At 37.6% G+C, this 23931-nt stretch overlaps 1 protein-coding gene across 2 annotated transcripts in view; it reads left to right on the top strand.

Moving 5' to 3' along the window:
- Positions 1-23931, top strand: part of Mhcl (Myosin heavy chain-like) — a 303019-nt gene that overhangs the window by 240610 nt on the left and 38478 nt on the right. For both annotated transcript variants that reach the window (XM_089733603.1, XM_089733604.1), the window contains 2 exons: positions 11865-12137; positions 23338-23427. In XM_089733603.1, the coding sequence (XP_089589729.1) occupies positions 11865-12137; positions 23338-23427 (363 nt within the window). The remainder of the gene's footprint in view (positions 1-11864; positions 12138-23337; positions 23428-23931) is intronic.

Below are 23931 nucleotides of genomic sequence, written 5' to 3'. Positions count from 1 at the left end.
GCCTAAGCTTACCATAGTTATTATGGGGCAATGAGGTTTACGTTTTCATGAATTTGAATTTCAGTACGCAAAAAAAACAATACGCGCAAAAATAATGTATACAAAGCCATCTGCTGTCTATGGGTGAAACAATGGATAGGCCAGGCCGGTGCTACATAAAAATTTATTATATTTTAAATAAATTGCAATATACATAATTATAAACATGATTATGAAAAATTATGGGTTAGGCCACTTTTTCACTGACTAATATAGTCTATCATCATAGTCGCGCTCAAATATAGTCTAGTTTGTTGCCAAACACACTACTTTAAACTGATTAGCTTATCTATTTTATTGGTTTGTTTATTAATAGCTTGTTCTCGACATTTACTATCACGATTTTCATTACATTTATTTCATTCAATTATCACATTTCTCGACATTTATTACTACGATTGCTTTTGTAAAATTTAGTTCAAGACGATTGTCTTATTGCGTTCTATTTAGTAACGTGTAGGCAGCAGTAGATTTTTCATAACATACATAATAAATTTTCCAAATTTCTCGCCACATGTCGTCGGCGCCAGGACCACCAGCCCTCTCGGTCGGCAGGCTATCCGAAGCCCTGCCTAGATGGCGCCGGTTAGAATGGTCTGTCCTATGGAATACCCCGCTGGGTCAGAACCAGCGTGGGTTGAGGATAGCCGGCCTTCCACCCGGATGCTCATGCATAAAACGCGTGTAACTTTTTTTCGCTTAGAACACGTTTTTAAATTCTTAAGTAGGTTTTAGACATACATTTCGCTAAGAACACGTCTTTAAATTTTTTAGTGCTATTTTTCTATATGCCAAACGTAAATTGGACGTACTAAAGGAGCATGTTCTCCGTCGTCCAATGTTGAATTATGAAAAACTTGTTTAAATTAGTCAACAAAAAAATAGACGGTTTTTATATTCGTTTGAATTCGTATTTAATTTAATACAATTTTTTACTTGGAACGTTTCAAGGAACTTTACGTAATAATTCCGATAAACATTTTCGAAAACAACAAAGAGATTTTAACGAAAAGTGTTCTTAAAGCAATCCTTTGTTAAATATGTTTCGAAAAAAAAATCAAAAAGGTCTTAAAGATAGTGTAATAGATAAAGAAGTGAATAAAGATAAAATTATGTAGTAGGCACGATGAAGTTGTACGGTCGAACTGGTTGGGTGGATAGAAATCGCTATCCTGTTTGTTTCTGTGGTTTGTTGGCGGTACTTTTTTTTTATTGCTTAGCTGGGTGGACGAGCTCACGACCCACCTGGTGTTAAGTGGTTACCGGAGCCCATAGACATCTACAAAGTTCTAAGTTATCAGTATAGTTACAACGGCTGCCCCACCCTTAAAACCGAAACGCATTACTGCTTCACGGCAGAAATAGGCAGGGCGGTGGTACCTACCCGTGCGGACTCACAAAACGTCACCAGTAAAAAACCGTCATAAATAGCAGTTGACATTTTGAACTCGCGTCTCGAGTTGGCGCCACTCGTCTTGTGATGTCCTTTTTATTAACGGTGCTTTTAGGCACCACAAGCACCGGTCACCGTCCTCGTCGAACCCGTCGCTTGCGACGAAGGGCTCGACGAGCGAACTAACCCATAGACACAGCCCACTGAGTTTCTCGCCGGATCTTCTCAGTGGGTCGCGTTTCCGATCCGGTGGTAGATTCTGCGAAGCACTGCTCTTGCTAGGGTCAGTGTTAGCAACTCTCCGGTTGAGCCCCGCGAGCTCACCTACTAACGTTAGGGCGAAGCTGAAATAGCCTCTCAAGGCTATCAGCATAGGTAGGAAAAAAAAAAAAAAAAAAATGTCCATGAACTCCATAACCACTTAATATCAGATCGGCTTCGATATAACAACATTTAAAATGACAATAAAATCGAAAAATCATTGTGTTTCGCGTTTGAAAATTACCAACACAATAAATTAAAGTCTAGAAATAGTTTTTATTTTTAAACAATTTAAAAACTCTAGAAATTATTATTTGTTAGATAAAGTTGAAAAACAACTAATGAGTCGACTTTCTTAGTAAATGCAGCATTTAATGCGTTTCCTTAGCAAATTTCTTTAGCTAGAAAGCTGAGATATTCATAAAATGATACATTAGAACAGAGGCTTCGCTTTATATTAAAGTCATAAAGTAGTGATATTTTCTAAACACAACTTGGATATGCATGATTTCAATTATTCAAATTCAAATTAGTGGTATTTTATTATATGTTTATCTATAACTACTATTTTTAGGATTAGATGTCTTTAAAGGTTTAAAAGTCATAGTTGTTACCTCAAGATAAAAGAAAAAATATATACCTATACGAACTCTTATACTACATATAAAGGCGATTTTTGTCATCTTTTTTTTTATTGCTTAGATGGGTGGACGAGCTTATAGCCCACCTGGTGCTTAGTGGTTACTGGAGCCCATATACATTTAACTAGTCAGGTCATAAGTATTGTCACACAGTAAAAACTTTTCTTTTAGAATGCTGGCCACAAAAAAGTTTATTGAATTCGAATTTCGAATTGTTCATGAAAAGAAAAATGTATACTTTTAGAATTTTACTCATTTTTAAATATGGAGTGGACGCTTAAAGAAGACCGTGTTGCAGTTATTGCGTTGCATCGTTGTGGTTACGCGCCAATTCAAATTTTTAACATACTGAAAAATTTGAATATAACCAAAAGATTCGTTTATAGTACCATCAAACGATACAATGAAGACTCTAGTGTAGATGATAGGTCAAGAAGCGGTCGCCCTCGGTCTGTTAGGACTCCAGCAGTGATAAAAGCTGTGATGGCGCGAATTCAAAGAAATCCCAAACGTAAGCAGAAACTGTTGGCCCTTCAGATAGGGTTAAGCAGAACCACGGTGAAAAGGGTGTTAAATGAAGACTTAGGGCTTCGGGCATATCGAAGAAAAACAGGACATCGTTTGAATGCTCGTCTAATGGACCTGAGACTGAAGAGATGCCGCGCTTTGTTGAAGCGGTACGCGGGAAAAAAATATCGGGAAATTTTTTTTTCGGATGAAATTTTTTTTACCGTAGAATAGAGCTACAACAAACAAAATGATAAGGTGTACGCACACAGTAGTGAAGAAGCGAGCAACCGTATTCCGCGTGTCCAACGAGGTCATTTTCCATCCTCGCTCATGGTATGGTTGGGAGTTTCTTATTGGGGCTTAACAGAGGTACATTTTTGTGAGAAAGGTGTAAAAACGAATGCAGTTGTGTATCAAAATACAGTCCTGACGAACCTTGTGGAACCTGTTTCTCATACCATGTTCAATAACAGGCACTGGGTATTCCAACAAGATTCGGCGCCAGCTCATAGAGCGAAGAGCACACAAGACTGGCTGGCGGCGCGTGAAATCGACTTCATCCGGCACGAAGACTGGCCCTCCTCCAGTCCAGATTTGAATCCGTTAGATTACAAGATATGGCAACACTTGGAGGAAAAGGCGTGCTCAAAGCCTCATCCCAATTTGGAGTCACTCAAAACATCCTTGATTAAGGCAGCCGCCGATATTGACATGGACCTCGTTCGTGCTGCGATAGACAACTGACCGCGCAGATTGAAGGCCTGTATTCAAAATCACGGAGGTCATTTTGAATAAACTTTAGTGTCATAAGAATCTATGTTTTGTTAAGTTCATTTTGGTATATGAATGTTTACATAATGAATAAACTTGTTTCAATTATTTTACATTAAACATGTGACAGAACTTATGACCTGACTAGGTACAACGTAAACTCCGTCACCCACCTTGAGATATGAGTTCTAATGTCTCAGTATAGTTAGTTACAACGGCTGCCCTACCCTTCAAACCCAAACGCATTAGTGCTTCACGGCAGAAATAGGTGGGGTGGTGTTACCTACCCGTGCGGACTCACAAGAGGTCCTACCACCAATAATTATCCATATTACATTAAACTGCAGCTTAGATTTTAATTACACGATGTTATTCTTTCACCGTGGAAGTCAATCGTGAAGATTTCTCAAATATGTATTTCATTAGAAAAATTGGTACCCGCCAGCGGGATTCGAACACTGTTGCATCGCTAGATACGAATGCACCGGACGTCTTATCCTTTAGGCCACGACGACTTCATCTTCGACTTCTTTCTCATCGTCGATACACTATAAGTTGACGTGTGGAGTAGCGAGTCTTACTATCCGATGCCACTTCTCCCCTGCTGCCCTACCACATGCAAGGGGTAATCCGCTGCAGCCCTGATCTGATCTGTTCACCTTACGAGAGATTGCCGCGTGTCTTGGTACTGTCCACTTTGCCTTGTAGTACCAGACGCTCGATCGTAGTTATAATTTTTTTTTTCCTACCTATGCTGATAGCCTTGAGAGGCTACTTCAGCTTCACCCTAACTTGTAGGTGAGGTCACGGGGCTCAAACCGGAGTGTTGCTAACCATGGCCCTGGCAAGAGCAGTGCTAAATAAATCTACCACGGGATCGGAAACGCGACCCACTGAGAATGTCCGGCGAGAAACTCAGTGGGCTGTGTCTATGGGTTAATTCGCTCGTCGAGCCCTTCGTCGCAAGCGACGGGTTCGACGAGGACGGTGACCGGTGCTTGTGGTACCTTGTAGCTATAATAGTAGAATTTGTTACATATTATATATACATACATAATTCACTAAAAATTATGGATCAGTACTTATGCTTATTAGCCGTTATCTATTTGTATCTTAAAATAGATCGGCACTGTCGTAAATGTCGCTTGGTTCGACTTAGATTCACCCTCGGATCTTATCGGCATCTCTGTGAATGATATTTATAGTCCGAGATTTTTGTGACATTGTTTGTGCCCAAACAATTTCCACACAGGACAATATACTAGGACGGGGTAGTTGTTATTTTTTACACAATAAATGTCATTCGTTTCATTCCTTGTCATATAAAAACGTACCACACGTAAACATATTTAGGTCTATCATTCTTAAAATGCGATAGGCACATACGACATCCGACATTTACATTAATACGTACGAGATGTGGGCACTTCTTCGTGGCGTCTCCTTATTCGGTTTATTGGACTTGTTTAATTTCCGCTCTGAGCGAACTCTGCACGGGTACACTGTGAAACTAGATAGTTCTAGATTTATCGATTAGAGAAATTGTATCCTGTTACTTTACCGTTTGCAATGTTTGTTTTTTCTTATTGCATAGATGGGTGGACGAGCTCGCAGCCCACCTGGTGTTAAGTGATTGCTGGAGCCCATACACATCTACAACGTAAATGCCGCCACCTACCTTGAGATATTAGTTCTAAGGTCTCAGTTTTTACAGTGCCTATTTCTGCTTTGAAGCAGTAATGCGTTTCGGTTTGAAGGGCGGGGCAGCCGTTGTACTATACTGAGACCTTAGAACTTATATCTCAAGGTGGTTGGCGCATTTACGTTGTAGATGTCTATGGGCTCCGGTAATCCGTTAACACCATGTGGGCTGTGATATCGTCCACTCATTTAAGCAATAAAAAAATATAGAAGTTATTTTGACAGATTTCCTCATTTTCCAAAATATGTTATCATTTATAATGAACAAAGTACGCGGATGTATTAATACTGTTTCTTACCCAAATAAATAAACGTGCGATAGAACGATAGGTCCGGCACAGCGAAACGTTCGAGATAAGTCATGCGCAATGAAACGTAATATCGTGTTTACTGTGAAAATTATCGTAATTGGCTGGTTAGGCCCGATCTGCACGCTCCACTTGCCGCCGTGCAAGCTAACTGCACAGCAAATGCAGAAGCCGCCAGTAACTGTTGTTTGTGAACCGGATAAATGCGCTCGATGCGATTCAGTTTCTACTACATACTAATATATCAATTGTACGAGATTTTATTATTATCTATATATTACAATACGCGAAGCAAAAATTTTGAACCGCTTTTTACGAAAATTGCGCGGATGGAGGAGTATAAAATTTCCCACATTTATAGAGAATATAGAGAAGGAGTGCAGAATGCTAATATATATATCGACGCTTGAAAGGCAAACGTGACTAAGCGACAGTGCGTGAACTTTACAGTAGACTAATGTAGAGTTGAAATACCTGAAAACAAAATCTATTTTAACGAATCTAGCTGTAGGATTGAAATGATTTTAATAGACCTAGAAATATATCTTTTTTGCGCATCGAATATGGTTATTGCCTATCATTTATGTATAAAGCAGTTATTGTCGCTTAGTCACGTTTGCCTTTCAAGCGTCGATATATATATTTTTTCAAATTATGCCTAAAAAATACTTTAAATCAATAAAAGAAACATGACACACACTCCCATGTATTTGAAACACACACAAACACGCATATACCCTCTTCGTTTATTGTTAAATTTTTGTTATTGCTTAAAGTGTGTGGTCAAATTGAGAATAGATTAATATTGTTTGTCTTTAATATCATTTGTCTATCATGTAGTCTTGGCGAAATCTGTGATTATAGGAAGTAAAATAATAGTATTTGACAATAGAACTATAATAATGTTCAAACTTATAATTTCAATTAATTATAGTCGAATTTCCCGACTACTGCGAGACCACTATTTTTAAACACGCTAAATTTCCATACCACGTATACTCGAATGCAAGCAAATACAAAATACTTAGTGCATATATTATATTATAAACACGGGTGTTTTTCTTAAAAGCTTTAAATAGTAATTTGTAGTAATTTGTAGGCAGCGGCTTGGTTCTGCCCCTGGCATTGCTGAAGTCTATGGGCGACGGTAACCACTCACCATCAGGTGGGCCGTGTGCTCGTCTGCTTACAAGGGCAATAAAATAATAATAATAATAATAATTCTAATTTGCTTACAAGAATATGGACCATTTTTTTATTAATGTAATGATCGACAACCGAAGAAACAAACATAATTGTAACATGAAAGCCATATAAAATATAGTTAAACGACATTGACCTAATTAAATGACGTACAACGGAGTCTTGAATTGAGGAGGACAATTCAATTATGTAAATCACGATAAAATTTATACTTTAATAAATTTATCGACGCGACCAATAAATTTGTGTTTTGTAAGTACCTACGTAATTACGAGACATTCCTATATTATTCAGTAGATATAGTATTTAATAAAAAAAATCGTATTGGCTGAGTATAGGTGTGCGTATTATTTAAGTAAAAATTGTTAGGGTGTATTTTATAAGCCCGCACGGGTAGGTATCTGCTATATTGCTAATTTGGTCCAAAGCAGTCATGCTTTTTGAGATGAAAGAGCACAAGTTTTTTTATTTTTTATTGCTTAGATAGGTGGACGAGCTCACAGCCCACCTAGTGTTAAGTGGTTACTGGAGCCCATAGACATCCACAACGTAAATGCGCCACCCATCTTGAAATATAAGTTCTAAGGTCTCAAGTAGGTTACAACGGCTGCCCCACCCTTCAAACCGAAATGCATTATTGCTTCACGGCAGAAATAGGCAGGGTGGTGGTACCCACCCGCGCGGACTCACAAGAGGTCTTACCACCAGTAATTACGCAAATTATAATTTTGCGGGTTTGATTTTTATTACACAATGTTATTCCTTCACCGTGGAAATCAATCGTGAACATTTGTTGAGTACGTATTTCATTAGAAAAATTGTTACCCACCTGAGATTCGAACACCGGTGCATCGTTCAACACGAATGCACCGGACGTCTTATCTGTTAGGCCACGACGACTTCAAATGTGGTGTGTGGTGTGTCATGGTAGGTGGCAGCATTCACTTCGTGATATTTGTAGGCCCCAATAACCACTCTACATCAGGTGGGTCACGAGGTCGTTCACCTATTTTTTTTTTTATTTTATTGCTTAGATGACCTATTTAATAAAATTATTAGACCTATTTAATAAAAAATGAACTAAGAATACTTTTATGATTACCTATTTAATAAAGTTTGCATAATTCCTTATTTGAATTTATGGTCATAATTGACTTAATTAAGCAGAATCCAAAAAGCACGTCTTTTATGGTAATGCGTGAGTTGTTTTTCAGATTTCTTATCGTAAATTTGACTTTAGTTTTATATGTTCGTGTAGCGTCTATGCGCTCTGGTTATCTCATAATCACGAGGGCCGTGTGCTCACATGTCTGCTCGTGATGTCTGCCTAACATCCCTCAGACACAGCCCACTGAGTTTCTCGCCGGATCTTCTCAGTGGGTCGCGTTTCCGATCCGGTGGTAGATTCTGCGATGCACGACTCTTGCTAGGGTTCGCGTTAGCAACGTCGTCAGGTTTGAGCCCCGTGAGCTCACCTACTAGTTAAGGTTCCGCTGAAATAGCCTCTCAAGGCTATCAGCTTAGGTAGGAAACCACTAAAAAAAAGCCTAACATAGATAATAACAAAGACTAAAATATTATAAATCCTCAAAACGATAGATTTATTTCAACGCGCTACGTTTGCATCAAATTGAACGCCTCCAAACCGAATTAGCATACACAATTTACACAGTTACTTGACTTTTTTTTTCATCTCAGTGAATTGAGTCGTCGATTATCAAAGGTGGCAATCTGTGCATTTGGACAAAAAAAAATTATTGATATGTCAATTCAGATTGATTTGAATATAATCGTCTCCTTCAAAGAATACGGTTCAAAACCTGCATTAAATAAAGGTTAATAGTTAACCTGTTATTTATCTAAGATGTCGTTCCGAAGAGTTTTGTGACTGCCAATGGAATACAAAGTCAATAATTCGTTTTTCTGAGTTACCAATCATTGTCCAAAAGTCAGATTGTCGGCTTTGATAATAGTCGACTCAATTGTCATAATTATTGAATGTTTTCGCTTGCACACGTGCCTACCTATATTGTTCACGGTTTGTTTGTGCATGTTTGATGCATTTCAGAAGCAATTCAAACCAATTTACATGTCGTAGTCAAAACAAATAACCTATATAAATGTATTTCCAATATTTCTTGTCCTCGTCGCTTCAAACACAATAACTAAGAAAAACGAAATAAATTTCATTTCGTCATAACGTGTACACTATATTTCAAATACGTAACTGTAATAAGGGAAAGAAATGAACTTAATTAGTATTGGTATCAATGTACGGTTATCAACTGTGTAATCCTTTTAAAAAAAAAGTTTAAAAAAACTAACAAATTACGTTTTTATAGAAAATCCAACTAACTAATAGAAAAAAATCTAATTCTAATCAATTTGAATTAAAAATAGTGTAAGAAAAAATGATTTTATTGTAAAAAAGGGTGGAGTCTTTTTCAGGATATTATAAAAATAACCCTTCTACTCATATCTCTTCATAAAATATTTATAACTACTGATACCGTGCGCCCCACGCTTTTTTAGTTGGATTTTCTATAAAAGCTTATTTTGTTAGTTTTTTTAAACTATTATTTATTTTTAATTTTTTAGTTGAATTTCAATTTTTTTTAAATATTGAATTGTCATCGGTCCTTAATAACTATACCAAATTTCGAGTTAATCCAACGTTTTGAAGGGGGTCAAAATCATGTTCAAAGATTCCGTTGCATACTAAAATACATACGTCTGAAGCTAGTAAAAGCGTATTAATATAATTTCTTCCTGCAATCTAATAAGGAGAAAAATAATGCAATATAAATTTAATTATGTAATACACAAGTTGAACTTAAAAAGCCTTTTAATTAATAACGACTTATTAATAAGCATGCTGTTAATCTTTATAATGGCTTAACGAACTCAATATTAAAATATCGTAAATTTTAAAATGCTTCGTCGGATTAATGATACGCTTATAAACTATTAAAGCACTTATGCCTTTCGTTGTGAAGCTATTGTCAATTTTAGTTCAGTAGACCGGTCTTTTGTTGAATCGTTATCCGAATTACTAATAGCGCTATTGTGTTGTACATTATGTGGTTGACGCGGTGTGTCGTTCTAGATTTATGGGAAATGCTTTAGTACTAATTTTAAATAAAATAATTTATGTAGGTAAACGTTTAGTTATTGACAGGTGAAATTTTTACTGGTGGTGTGACCTCTTGTGAGTCCGCGCGGGCAGGTACCACCGCCCTGCCTATTTCTGCCGTGAAGCGGTAATGCGTTTCGGTTTGAAGGGTGGGGCAGCCGTTGTAACTATACTTGAGACCTTAGAACTTATATCTCAAGGTGGGTGGCGCATTTACGTCGTCGATGTCTATGGACTCCAGTAACCACTTAACACCAGGTGGGCTGTGAGCTCGTCCACCCATCTAGCAATAAAAAAAATTATATTGAAATTTCAAAATTGAAAATAAATCGTACTAAAAACGTAAAAAGACCATTCAGTTTTTATTATAAAGTGTTGTTATTTAATGTATTCTTGCCACGTTTAGTTTTAGTGAGTTCACGTTATGTTAGCGCTGATGCAAGCGCCATGATCACTGCTAGATTGAAGACCGCGAGTGGGATTTTAGGAGCAGCCTACCCTCTTTCTACCTTCTATCCTCTTTCGTCACCCCTGCCCTGTGTGGCAGGGAACTTCAGCCCGGCAGTGGGGTTTGCCCCGAGGCCCGTTCTTTTTTACTTCTTACCCTTCTAACTCTCCTCTTTCCTGTACTACTTATACTTTAAGGCAAATATTTTTTTTTTGTATGGAAACTAACGACATCTTGTAGCGAATGCTCCAAAACATAGATGATAAACAGAAAATAAAGAAATAAATCACACAAGTATTTATTTGCTATAGACAAATTGATTAAATTTTATCAATTTGTGGTTTATGAAAATTTACAAAATCTCTCATTAAAAATAGAATATAGGATAGGTAATATGTTACTGTCATCTACAGGAAGAATGAGATATTAATCGAAGCGAAACCATCTAGTGGCCGACGCCCGTAAACATTTTGTTGAGTGCTTGAGTTACTTATCTATAACTAATTTATGTGTATTATCTATGGTGTCCGTTTCTGAAACTTCTGAAACTCGATGACTCGCTCTAACTATGCCTCGGCTTTCTTAGTTTTTTCAGGACAATATATTTTACTTTTTTCCCAAACCTAAGGGTTTCATTATTAAATTTCCAGATTCATTGTTCGATTTTACACTCTAATTGCGATTTATCTAATCTAACTTTAAGTCGATGTAACAAAAAAAACTATAGCTAAATTAGTAAAAAGCATTGTAAGAGATAAAATAATTAATAACTTTCACAGATTATGTTTAAAAAGATTTTACAAAATCACTGTCTCATTAATTTCACTTGTAACACTGAGGTAACACTTGAATAAGGCTTTCTACATTCAGTCTATGACGTGATGATTAATGACATAACATTCGTTAGCAATTATAACTGGTTGCATTGGAATTTTGTCGTAAAAAACAACTGAAAGCAATACCTTCTGAGATTACGTAAAGATGAGAAAGAGAGAGAGAGAGAGAGAGATGACTTTCGTCTTTACGCGTCCGAATTATTACAGATTCGTTACAGTTTCGGGCAAACAAAAAAATGTATAGTGTTTTGATATGGTTTAAATGTTTTAGTGCTTAGCTTATTTTCACATATTTTTGAAAAACGATTTTTGAACAAAACCATGCAACACAATACATTGCACGTATAACGTTTTACTTACTTAACCTACTGGTGGTAGGATCTCTTGTGAGTCCGCACGGGTAGGCACCACCACCCCGCCTATTTCTGCCGTTAAGCAGAAATGCGTTTCGGCTTGAAGATGTGGTTATTTCAACATAAGAAACAGACCACACAAAGTGTATTTATATGTATAGATAATAGAAATACTTAAAAATTAATCCATACTAATATCTTGTTTTTTAATCATTAGTATTTACTTTGAAAAGGACATCGCGATGATGATTTTCCATTTTGTTTCAGATTATGTTCAGGGGCGGCGTCGTCGGCGGCTTGGACGCGCGTCGAGACGCCGCGCTTGCCCGCGTGCTCGTTCGCCTACAGGCGAGGGCACGCGGGCTGCTCGCCCGTCGCAAGGCCCAACGCTTGCGGACGCAGCACACGGCCGCGCGGTGCATCCAACGCAACGTGCGGGCCTTCCTCACGGTGCGGGACTGGCCTTGGTGGAGGCTGCTCGTGCGAGTCACGCCCCTGCTCGCCGTGCACAGGACTGAACATCGACTTAAACAAGCACAGGTACATGTTTGAAGCGGTTGATGATGATGGTTCTTTGGTGATGATTGCAAAAAGTGGAAATGAGTTGCGCGCTCCGGGCATTTCAATATTGCGTTCATACGTTATAATACTCATTGTAAAAATTAATATTTAAGAAAAATTCTAACATTTAAAAAAAAAGAGACATGCCCGCTGAGTTTCTTGCCAATTCTTCTCAGGACAGAGGCTAGTTTTTGTGAATTGGCGGTAGTTTCTTTGTGACGTTCATCAAGTATGTACTTTCATTTATGTTGAATAAAAAAATTTGATTTGATTTGTTGGATAGTTTCGGTGTTCATGATTTCGTCGACAACTTCTTCGCTTTTCAACTTTCCGCTGGTCACTCGTTAGCCATGTTCGCCTACCAACGTCTCTATCTTTAAGAGTTACTGTCATTGAAAAATATCACCGGTTTAAAGAAGCCGAATTATGTATCTTGTCTTTGTTGCTATAAGTGTTTCCTATGATGTCCCATATATTTAAGGTCACTATAATTATAGTATGTGTTTCGACAGTATAATGAAGTTGTTGGGATCAGTACCAACTTCAATGTGTGTTTACAACAGTATCATGGTATCTAACGGATCTTGGAATATATCACTTTATCGACAAGCAGTGGTCTGGCGGTGACTATTTATCACATACCCCGAGACCCCGGTAACCGTACTCGTCGAACTCGACAAAGAGTTCGACGAGAAGTGCAACCTAACCCATGCATCAGCTCGCTGAGTTTCTCGCCAGATCTTCTCAGCGGGTCGCGATTCCGATCCGGTAGTAGATTCATTCGCGAAGCAAGCTGCTCTTGAGTTGTTAGGTCTCTTTCGGAGGCGCTCGGACAGCTGTTAGCAAATCCCACCCCTCTTGGCTGAGCCTTTGCTCACCCCCCTGTCCTGGTGAAACTGCAAAGGCCTTCGGGCCACCAGTAATCGTTCAATCTTAAAAAAAAGTATTGTGACATCCAAAACGCAAAGAGATCTTGCGCAACAATGAATGTTTATAAAAAAGATAGAATAACAATCAGTTTGATTCGGTCATGGGTTATCTCACTCGCCCCGATTTTATGCACTAAATGTAATATTAATAAATAAAATCGTTTCCTGTTTGTTTAGTGGCAGCTGTAAATCAAATTCTTAACGATCGACCTCTATCAAAGCTTACAGCTAATCACCACTAAAGACTTTTAAAATATATACGAGTATATGATATTTCTGTGTTTGACAATATTTTATTTCGGTACGTTGTTATAATTTTGATAAACAAAGTTATTTATGTGACTATGTAACTATACTTGAGACCTTAGAACTTATATCTCAAGGTGGGTGGCGCATTTACGTCGTAGATGTCTATGGGCTCCAGTAACCACTTGACAACCAGGTCTGTGAGCTCGTCTATCCATCTAAGCAACAAAAAAAAACATTATAAATAAAAATATGAAGCTATTGTTTGGCTGTGACGTTTTTCGAGTTAGTATCGGAATATTTCATTAAAGTTGAAATTAACTGAGCTGATGTGTTGATGTGTCTTCATTTTTCCTGTCGAAATGTTTACTAAATACATAGATATTTACAAAACAAAAAAAATCAAAATTAAAATTTCATTAAATAAACTTTTAATTCCAGACAGAGAAGGACAGATATATTAAACAGTTGTTCCTTTAAAAACAGAGTGATGTAACCTATAAATAATACTTGTTATTTACTCGCCCGTAGGTAATAGCTAGTACATACAAGTAGTACTTTTACTATGAAGTAACATGTGCAGCTTTCACATGTAGACGGCGAACGGCCCTTTCCATCCATTATGAACACAAACTGAATATAACATCGCTTCCACTAAAAATCACTCATTTGCATTCAAAGCGGATTCATAACATAATAACAAAACAGGAACGTGACTATCTTAATTGAATTTCTGTATAAAAACGGGTTTAGATTTGTTTACTTCAACGCTTGGGTTTTGTTATCGTTGATTCAGGTTGTTATGATTCCCGAAGCCGAATGCGAATGCGAATATGTTCTTAATCAAGACTATTTATCGCTTGGATATCGCATTTCATGGTTTTAGTTTTATTATAGGCTTATTATATTGTTTACGTTTTTAGTACCTTAACTGTAGTTGGTACTTAACGGTACTTAGTTGGCACGATATTCAAATATCGAATAATAACAAACAAACATCTTAGTCATCCGTGGAGCACCAGTAATATGTACATGTTTCGTAAAAAAAATTAAAAACTTTTTGACCGACTTGAAAAAAAGGGGGAATTTTCAATTCAACTTTTTTTTATGTGTACACTTTTTTTTTAAATGAAGTGATTTCGATGATTATTTTTCATTTAAAATGCCTCATTCTGCTTAAGTCGGTTTCCTTTTTCGGTGACATTTCAATCGAAACTCTATCGTGAAACACCTTCATTGTACCTACGTTTATAAAAAAGAAAAAAACTGAATATCTAAAACAGCCTACCATTCAATTTATATTAAACAGTTTGTCTCACACTAACAAAGGAGATAATACATGACATGTTCCACACAGCGTACCTACTGTGTGATACCCGCGACGATATGTCTTTAATGAAAGTAATGAATAATATAAAAAGTTGAGATCCCACAGTGCTGCCACCCGCAGCGTAAAACAAACTGACTTCCAACAAATACGTTTTTTATATTTATATAAAACATTGATTTATTTATTTTCTAACATTTCATAATCGATTTTAATTTATAGAGATGTTTTTTTTATTGCTGGCTCACTGTATGAGCTGTTTGAGAAATGGTTAGTGTAGTCACAACTAAAACTGGGACATGAGCAGAATTCAATGTCACCCTTCAAATCGGAACGCATGACTGTCTGACGGTGAAAGTGGGCATGGCATACCCGTAGATAGGTATATCTGTATGAGCTCAGATCACAACTAGTAAATTTATAAAAGTAGCTTTTTTGTTGTTGGAAAAATCGAATTTATCGTCTTATTATTGTAGTCGTCGTGGCCTAAAGGATAAGACGTCCGGTGCATTCGTGTGTAGCGATGCACCGGTGTTCGAATCCCGCAGGCGGGTACCAATACGTACTCAACAAATGTTCACGATTGACTTCCACGGTGAAGGAATAACATCATGTAATAAAAATCAAACCCTCAAAATTATAATTTGCGTAATCACTGGTGGTAGGACCTCTTGGGAGTCCGCACGGGTAGGTACCACCACCCCGCCTATTTCCGCCGTGAAGCAGTAATGTGTTTCGGTTCGAAGGGTGGGGTAGCCGTTGTAACTATACTGAGACCTTAGAACTTATATCTCGAGGTGGGTGGCGCGTTTACGTTGTAGATGTCTATGGGCTCCAGTAACCACTTAACACCAGGTGGGCTGTGAGCTCATCCACCCATCTAATATATTACGTGTGCACGTCCTTATTAGGTACCTCGAAAGATACCAATTTTCCAGAGAAGCTTAACGCTGGCAATACTCGATACGGGTCATACGGTCGACAGTCATTATCAACTTGTTGTTTCAAATGTCTTAGAAACCTATCGTTAATTTGGCGTGTTCGTGTAATGTGTGATTCAACTGTTGATTATTCCAATTACCGAGAAAACTCTGTGTCGTCAAATAACTCTCGGTTATAGATATGTATGTATAATTATTCCTGTCTGATTGATTCGTCAGCGTGATGCTTTAATCGTCGGGGCTATAAACTGAAAGTTTGGTTAGCTGATTCCTTTTCTATACTTATACTTATCTATACTCTATACTAATATTATAAAGAGGAAAGATTTGTTTGTTTGTTTGTTTCGAATAGGCTCCGAAACTACTGGACCGATTTGAAAAATTCTTTTTCCATTAGAAGCCGACATTGTCCCTGATGAACATAGGCTACTTTTTTTTATTTATTTTTTATTTATTTTTTTGGTTTCATGTGTGTTTTAATGTTTCCGAAGCGAAGCGAGGGCGGGTCGCTAGTAATATTATAAAGAGGAAAGATTTGTTTGTTTATTTGTATTGAATAGGCTCCGAAACTATTGAACCGATTTGAAAAATTCTTTCACTGTTTGGAAGCTACACTATTCCCGAGTGACATAAGCTATAATGTTTTTTGAAAAAAATTAGGGATCCTTACTAAAACTCCAATAATGTAAGCCAAGGTGTAAAAAAATTACCTAAAATATTCTTTACATCGCGTGCCTCGCGAAAACTATTGATGATAGAATAGAATAATGTAGGTACTACGACTTCGTAGAACACATTATTATTTACAAAGTTTCGCGACACCATATGTCTAATTATTATAGCTATGCCACAATAAGTGTTATTTTATTTTAAAAAATAAAAACTCAATTACCGTTGAAATTTTTGTTAAAGTCCTGAGCGAAGCCGGTGCGTGCCGCTAGTGTGCTATAAACGTCTTTGGAAAGATTTTTAAAATATGAAGCTTTCTTAATCTTTTAAAAATCTGTCCTTGATATCCTTTACTTTTAAAGGATATCATATTGAAATGCTATAATCAATACTTATATGTATAATTACTGTAATTTACTGTCAACACAATATTCCGATTCACCTGTAAGGCATGGCGGCGGGTCGCTAGTTCATTAGTAATATATGCCGATGTCTATCAGAAAAGTCCGTCGTCTTTATCGGCCTAATAGTCGGTTTCTGCACTCGTCGATTGCACAACACTAGCCGCTGTCCGGTTATTTGAGTTCGATCACTAATCGTTTGTGATTTCCGCGAGATTGCGTAGTCGAATAGGGCTGGTTCTTTGTTCACGGGATACTTCACACATTTATACTTACTAGAGGTCCCGCAGTAGTCGAATTTCGACTATAATTAATTGGAATTGTAAGTTTGTACACTATTATGATTGTATTTTATACTTCTATAATCACAAATTTCGCCAAGACTACACTATAAAAAATATTAACAAAGGGAAACAATATTTAATCTATTCTCAATTTGACCACAGACGTCAAGAACAAAAGTTTGACAATAAATAGTATGCATGCGTGTGCGCGTCAAATACATGGTATGTAGTGTGTGTGATGTTTTCTTTATTGATTTAATGTATCTTTTATGCATTATTTAAAAAAAATATTAGCATTGTGCACTTTTTTTTTTTTTTTTTATTGCCCTTGTAGGCAGACGAGCATACGGCCCACCTGATGGTGAGTGGTTACCGTTGCCCATGGACTTCAGCAATGCCAGGGGCAGAACCAAGCCGCTGCCTACCGCTTAATACTCTCCACAAGCCTCGTTTGAAGAAGGACATGTCATAGCGTTCGGGAAACACCGTGGAGGGGAGCTCATTCCATAGCCGGATGGTACGTGGCAAAAAAGATCTCTGGAAACGCACTGTGGATGACCGCAGTGGCTCCAGGTAGTACGGATGAACTCTACTCCGGTGGCGGGCGGTGCGATGGTAAAAACGAGATGCCGGTATCATCTCGAACAATTCCTCAGAGCACTCCCCATGGAACATACGGTACAAAATACAGAGGGAACCGAAGTCCCTCCGCAGACCCAGAGGTTCCAAACTTCTTCTCTATACTCTACTATAAGTGTGGAAAATTTCATACTCCTCCGTCCGTGCAATTTTCGTGAAAAGGGATACAAAGTTTTTGCTTCACGTATTAATATATAGATTAATACGAGTGTTGGGCGTTTTGTTTACCGGTCCTGTGAGCCTGCTACACTAGTGACGTCAAACTACCTTATTTCTAGTGCGAATCATTAATGCGTTTCGATTTCTAAAGACACAAGGACCACTATATTTTAATGTTGAGGCTTAGACAGTGCGACGTAGTCGTTTAGAATTGGCCTTATCAGAAGGCTCAATATTAACCCAAAGAGTAATGCAGAGGATTGTGCTTGAAATGTCCCAACGCAATCGAATTAGGAATGAGGATATTCGCAGGAGAACTATGGTAACCATAAGTGGCTAGGATTGCGAGGTATGAAAGAGAGAAAGGCAAGCCGCTGGAGTTTCTCATATTGAAACTGTGTGATATATTCATTTCGAACGAACGAAGTCACGAGTGAGAGCTATTTAATAACAATTATGCGTAATGGTAACCATAAGAAGTCGTTTGCCTTAATCAATTAAAGCCATAAGCAATAAAAAATGTTGTACAAACTTTCTCATTTTTATTGCCTTATTTTCGAGGAGAAGTCAAGCAAGCCCTTAAGAGTTTGTTATCCGTAAGCACCGCTGTTACTAATGTTAATGTTAGTAATGGGTGTTGACTAACATTTAATTAATTGAGATTTTATTCAAAATTTTTTTTGTAAAAATGCACCTTAAAGTAAGAGAAAAAATATTTAAAAAAAAACAGTTTTTTTGAAATCAATTGAAAATTTCGTCACTTTTCAAGGTGTTTATGTCATCAGTGGCATAAAGTGGAGCCGTTGCCTAAATTTTTTTTTATTTTGTCATAAATAGAACTCTTTTCGTCCTTCCATTAATGTCATTGGCTTAATACTATTATTTCTAAAGAAAATTTCTACATGCTAAACAGCTAATAAACAACCTTTATTACACATTTAAATCTGAAGAAACACTGAACAAAATAAAACAATTCACGCGTGAAATATCATGAATGAAATATAATCTCAGCAAAATGGTGGTCATTTACTGAGATTTTTTCAGTTGACTTTATGGTGGATCCCGAGAAGTCACGTCCAGCGGCTTTGTTTCATTTTCCCACATTTCTGCACTTTCACAGATATTAAACAATTAATAAACCGTCGTTATAACACATTTAAACGTGAAGAAACACTAAATAGACAGAATAAAACAAATCACAGAACTTACTCCTTGCGTTCCCGCCAAAAAGTCCTCTAACAAAATTGACATTTGAGTCGTACACAGAGTATATAAAAATATAGGCTAAAAAGTATCTGTTTGAACAATACCAATAATAATTTGTTTTGGCCAATTCCAATAATAGTTTGAATAATGACTCCATATAACAACAAGATAACAACAGAGACAAATAAATGTCCGATATGTTTGATTAATAATATAGGCAATTAAAGATTATTTTACATTTCAAATTGATTTTCTGTAATCACTTACGCCGTTTCTCGAAATAGTTTTTCAATGAAGGAAAAAATAAAGGTCAATGCTCCTTCAGCTTTCATTAATTTAAAAGTAAGGGCTTAAGTGCTTAAGGGCTTAAAGGCTTTAAGTATTAGGCCTTGTCACGAGATTGCACAGGTGGGCATCACCATGTCTATTTCAGTCGCAAAGCAGTCATACGTTTTAGTTTGAAAAGTCGGACAGCGTCTCTCAAAGTGTGATCTGAACATTTTGCAGGCGCTTGAGGTTGAATTATAAAAATATAATACGCGATCTTCAACTCATAGCCATTGACGATAACCAGCGAGTCACGTTTTACGTACGTCGGTTTTCTAGATTACTAGTGCCCCCACAGAAGCCGAAATTCGACTATAATTACTAATTTAAATTATAAGTTTGAACATTGTTAAGGTTCTATTGTCAAAAACTTTACTTCCTTAATTACATATTTCGCCAAGGCTACACTATAGCCAAATAATATTAAATACCAACAATATTAATCTATTCTTTACCACAGACTTTAATAATAAGCAAAAGTGTATATACGCGCGCGTGTGTGTGTGTCAAATACATGGTAGTATGTGTATGTATTTTTATGCATATTTTTTGAAAAATATTAGTACTCTGCACTCCTACTCTATATTCTCTTTAAGTGTGGGAAATTTCATACTCTTCCGTCCGCGCAATTTTCGTAAAAAGTGGTACACAAAGTTATTTATTCACGTATATAGATAAATGTATAAACGAGTATATAATTAAATTTTATTAATTAATTGTGGAATGACAGATTGTTATAATCAATTCATAGATATTGCAGCCGTTGCTTTGTAACTCCAATTAAATGTTTACTAAAACGTTTGTTATTAACTTTTTATCATATAATATGTTTTTCCCGGAACGTTCGGGCGAGCATCGTCGCTTTCGTGAGAACTAATTAATGCTCAAACATTCTAAATAAAACGTTCGTTGGCTTTTTATCGTTAATAAATGCAATCATTCGTTTGCAAGTTAGACGAATGTTTAACGAACCGTATCGGAAGTTTGTGTGTGAATGTTTTTTTTTTTCCTGCCTAAGCTGATCGTCTAGTAGGTGAGCACACGGGGCTCAAACCTGACGATGTTACTAACACGAACCCTAGCAAGAGGGGTGCTTCGCAAAATCTATCGTCGGATCGGAAACACGACCCACTGAGAAGATCCGGCGAGAAACTCAGTGGGTTGTGTCTGTGGGTTAATTTACTCGCCGAGCTCTTCGTTGCAAGTGACGGGTTCGACGCGAACGATGACCGGTGCTTGAGGTACCTTAAAGCACCGTTAATGGATCGGGAGGATCCGAAATGACGTGTTTTGGGCGACGTCGACTGTTTACCATTTGGTCCGCAGGATCGGCTATATAGCTTCCGGCGGCCACGATGAGAGGATTCTCATGTCGTGGCGCTTTAGCGAAGGGGGTTTTATTATATGAGAAAGACATGAGCATCGCAAACAACAAACAAATTAAAATATCAAAATCTAAATCGTCCTCGCCACTGACCTAAATCATGTGTTGTTTCTTTAAATAAATCTTATATATCTTTTTGCCTAATTTAAACGGCTCGATATCGCAATTCAATACTACTACTACTACTACTACTATCCGTCCCTGTTCCCGTTATCTGGGGTCGGGTCTCCTTACTCTACGGCGCCAGGCTGATCTGTCCTGGGTTGTCGGTTTTGGCAATTGGGCTTTCTTAAGGTCTCTTTCGATGTTTGACCACCAGGTCGATGGCAGGCGGCCTCTACCTTTCTTTTGTTCTGGCAAGGTTAATGCGATTTTCACTAGATCGCAATTCAATATCATTGTCATTATATTCGTCGTCATTCGAAGCGTTGCAAATTAGGTATATAATGATAATGAAAAAAACACGCGCGAGATTAAATCGTAAAAATACTTTTAAATATGTTTACGACTCGCGAAGACCGAAGAAAATAGTATATTTTTCGAGTATTTTTTTTAAATGTCGTCAACATAATGTCGCTTCGGTATTGAGGGCTTTTATAGTGCGATTGTTCGTGACGTAAATGAGCGGAACCGATCGGTAAATAGACCGAAACATAATATAATAGAAAGCTACTTACACACGTTCATGTGGTTTCGGAAATTATATACGATTTTATTAACTTTTTTAAATATATTTTAATACCTCGTTTGGAACCTCTGGGTCTGCGGAGGGACTTCGGTTCCCTCTGTATTTTGTACCGTATGTTCCATGGGGAGTGCTCTGAGGAATTGTTCGAGATGATACCGGCATCTCGCTTTTACCATCGCACCGCCCGCCACCGGAGTAGAGTTCATCCATACAACCTGGAGCCACTGCGGTCATCCACAGTGCGTTTCCAGAGGTCTTTTTTGCCACATACCATCCGGCTATGGAATGAGCTCCCCTCCACGGTGTTTTCCGAGCTCTATGACATTTCCTTCTTCAAACGAGGCTTGTGGGGAGCATTAAGCGGTAGGCAGCGGCTTGGCTCAGGCCCTGGGATTGCTGAAGTCCACGGGCGACGGTAACCACTCACCATCAGGTGGGCCGTATGCTCGTCTGCCTACAAGGGCAATAAAAAAAATAAAAAAATACCAAGTAGCAAGGCAAGCATGACACGCAAAATCGTGACGCATTCCACATGCCGAGAAAGCCTAGAGATCAATTGAGCCCGGGCAGAAGGTATTGTCTCAAGGCCCAAGCCGTGACCCGTAAAGATACAGGAGAACTCGATATATTTTTTATACCTAACTCAGGGGAACTTACAACGTCAAATCTGTCATAGAACAGCATCACAGAACACATTCAACTAACAGAAAGTGCATCTTTCAATTCTATAATCTATTATTTATATTTCCACATTTATGAGGAATCTGCGGTACATTCATTTCGTATCGAAACTGTAGACACTCGGAAAATAACGCAATATAACATTAAAATGGCTGAGCGTTTAATTGAATATGATGAGATATTGTAACAACATGACTATTCGCTCCGAGGAGTATCTCGTACGAATTGCATTTCCAGAATGTTGCAGCAACGGAGAAACATTATCTTATTGGTAACGTTAAATAAGCGTTAAATAAAGCTTTAAAAATGTATATAAAGGCTTTTTTCGGTCAATTTTAACAATGTGTTTAATCGAAGTGTTTTTTTTTTTATTGCCTTTGTAGGCAGACGAGCATACGGCCCACCTGATGGTGAGTGGTTACCGTCGCCCATGGACATCAGCAATGCCAAGGGCAGAGCCAAGCCGCTGCCTACCGCTTAATACTCTCCATATTGTTTTAAATACAGGATTGTTATAAAAATACAGGAAAACGAATGTGATATGATATTTTATCTCTATGGCATTTGAAAATCTAAATTGCGTATTTCCATTTGCGGTCCACATACTATTTGGATATTGATAGAAAACCAGCCTTGAGGAACGTTCAAGGTACGTCGCGACGTACCTTGACTTGACAGTTCGCTTACTTCACTCCGGTTAGGAAAAATTTCCAAGGACGTTTGAGTGGAGTTTATTTTTACGACTAATCATACCAAAACGCGCGTTGGAGGTTGAGTCGAGTCGAGTTAAGCTCGTGTAAACGACTAAAGATACGGGTGTAAGTTTCTCGCCGGATCTTCTCAGTGAGTCGCGTTTTCGATCCGGTGGTAGATTCTGTGAAGCACGACTCTTGCTAGGGTTCGTGTTAGCATCGTCGTCAGGTTTGAGCCCCGTGAGCTCACCTACTAGTTACGGTTACGCTGGAATAGCCGCTCCAGGCTACCAGCTTAGGTAGGAAAAAAAAAAGGTCTATCTGACCTTAATTGGCTACCAGAACCCGAATAGATGTATGAATGTTCCGCTGCAGGCATAGGTCTCGTGTTGGCACCTACGTCTTACAATTTTGGTCTTACAATACGCTGCTGATAACTTGATAATAAATTAAAAACATATCATTAAAAACTATGAAGTCGTTAAAGCTGTCTGCCACGTTAATGATATATACTACATACAACATACCCACGTTGAAGAACACTAATATCTTTTACACCGTGAAGAACAGTAAGATGACGTATTGTAATATTGTTTTTGTTTCCAGGACGAGTTGGAGACGCTTCGTTCTAAATTGGACAAAGTCGAAAACGAAAGGACACATTACAAGAGCGAAACCGAACGACTCGAGAATAAGGTACGTTAATGCTCTCTATATTTTTGTTTCATTTCAAACAGCATTACAGAATCTTCTAATTTCGATCAGGTGTGGAAAGAGAATTGGATATTTTTCATACATGAAATGATAAAGGAAGAACTGTTTAGTTTTAAAAAAAAACCAAGAGCAAGATTAAAAAATTTTAACAGATTTTTTTGTCCTGATTGGAAGGCGAAAGTAATTTAGTTAATGTATTAACATCGGTTCACAGTGCGTGTGCTAATTTCCTAATTAATCGGGCCTCGTGAATTTAGTGACAATTACGTTGAAATATTTCACTACTTAAATAGATTAGAATTTCATTACTTAAATAAAATGGAATTTTCGACTTCGAATTACAAATATGTTTGTATAGAAAGAAAGTGACTTCTATTACGCACTATATTCTGAATATTTTTGAAACAGTAGCTATATGCTAAATGTTTACAGATGTCGAATTCTTTCCACATTTCGAACACTGGGTCTAACATCAAGTAGTAAGTT

Source organism: Bombyx mandarina, chromosome 16, assembly GCF_030267445.1.
Source record: "Bombyx mandarina strain Sakado chromosome 16, ASM3026744v2".
Classification (NCBI taxonomy): domain Eukaryota; kingdom Metazoa; phylum Arthropoda; class Insecta; order Lepidoptera; family Bombycidae; genus Bombyx; species Bombyx mandarina.
The sequence above is the reverse complement of the archived record's forward strand: the minus strand, read 5'-3'. Positions and strand labels throughout refer to the sequence as shown.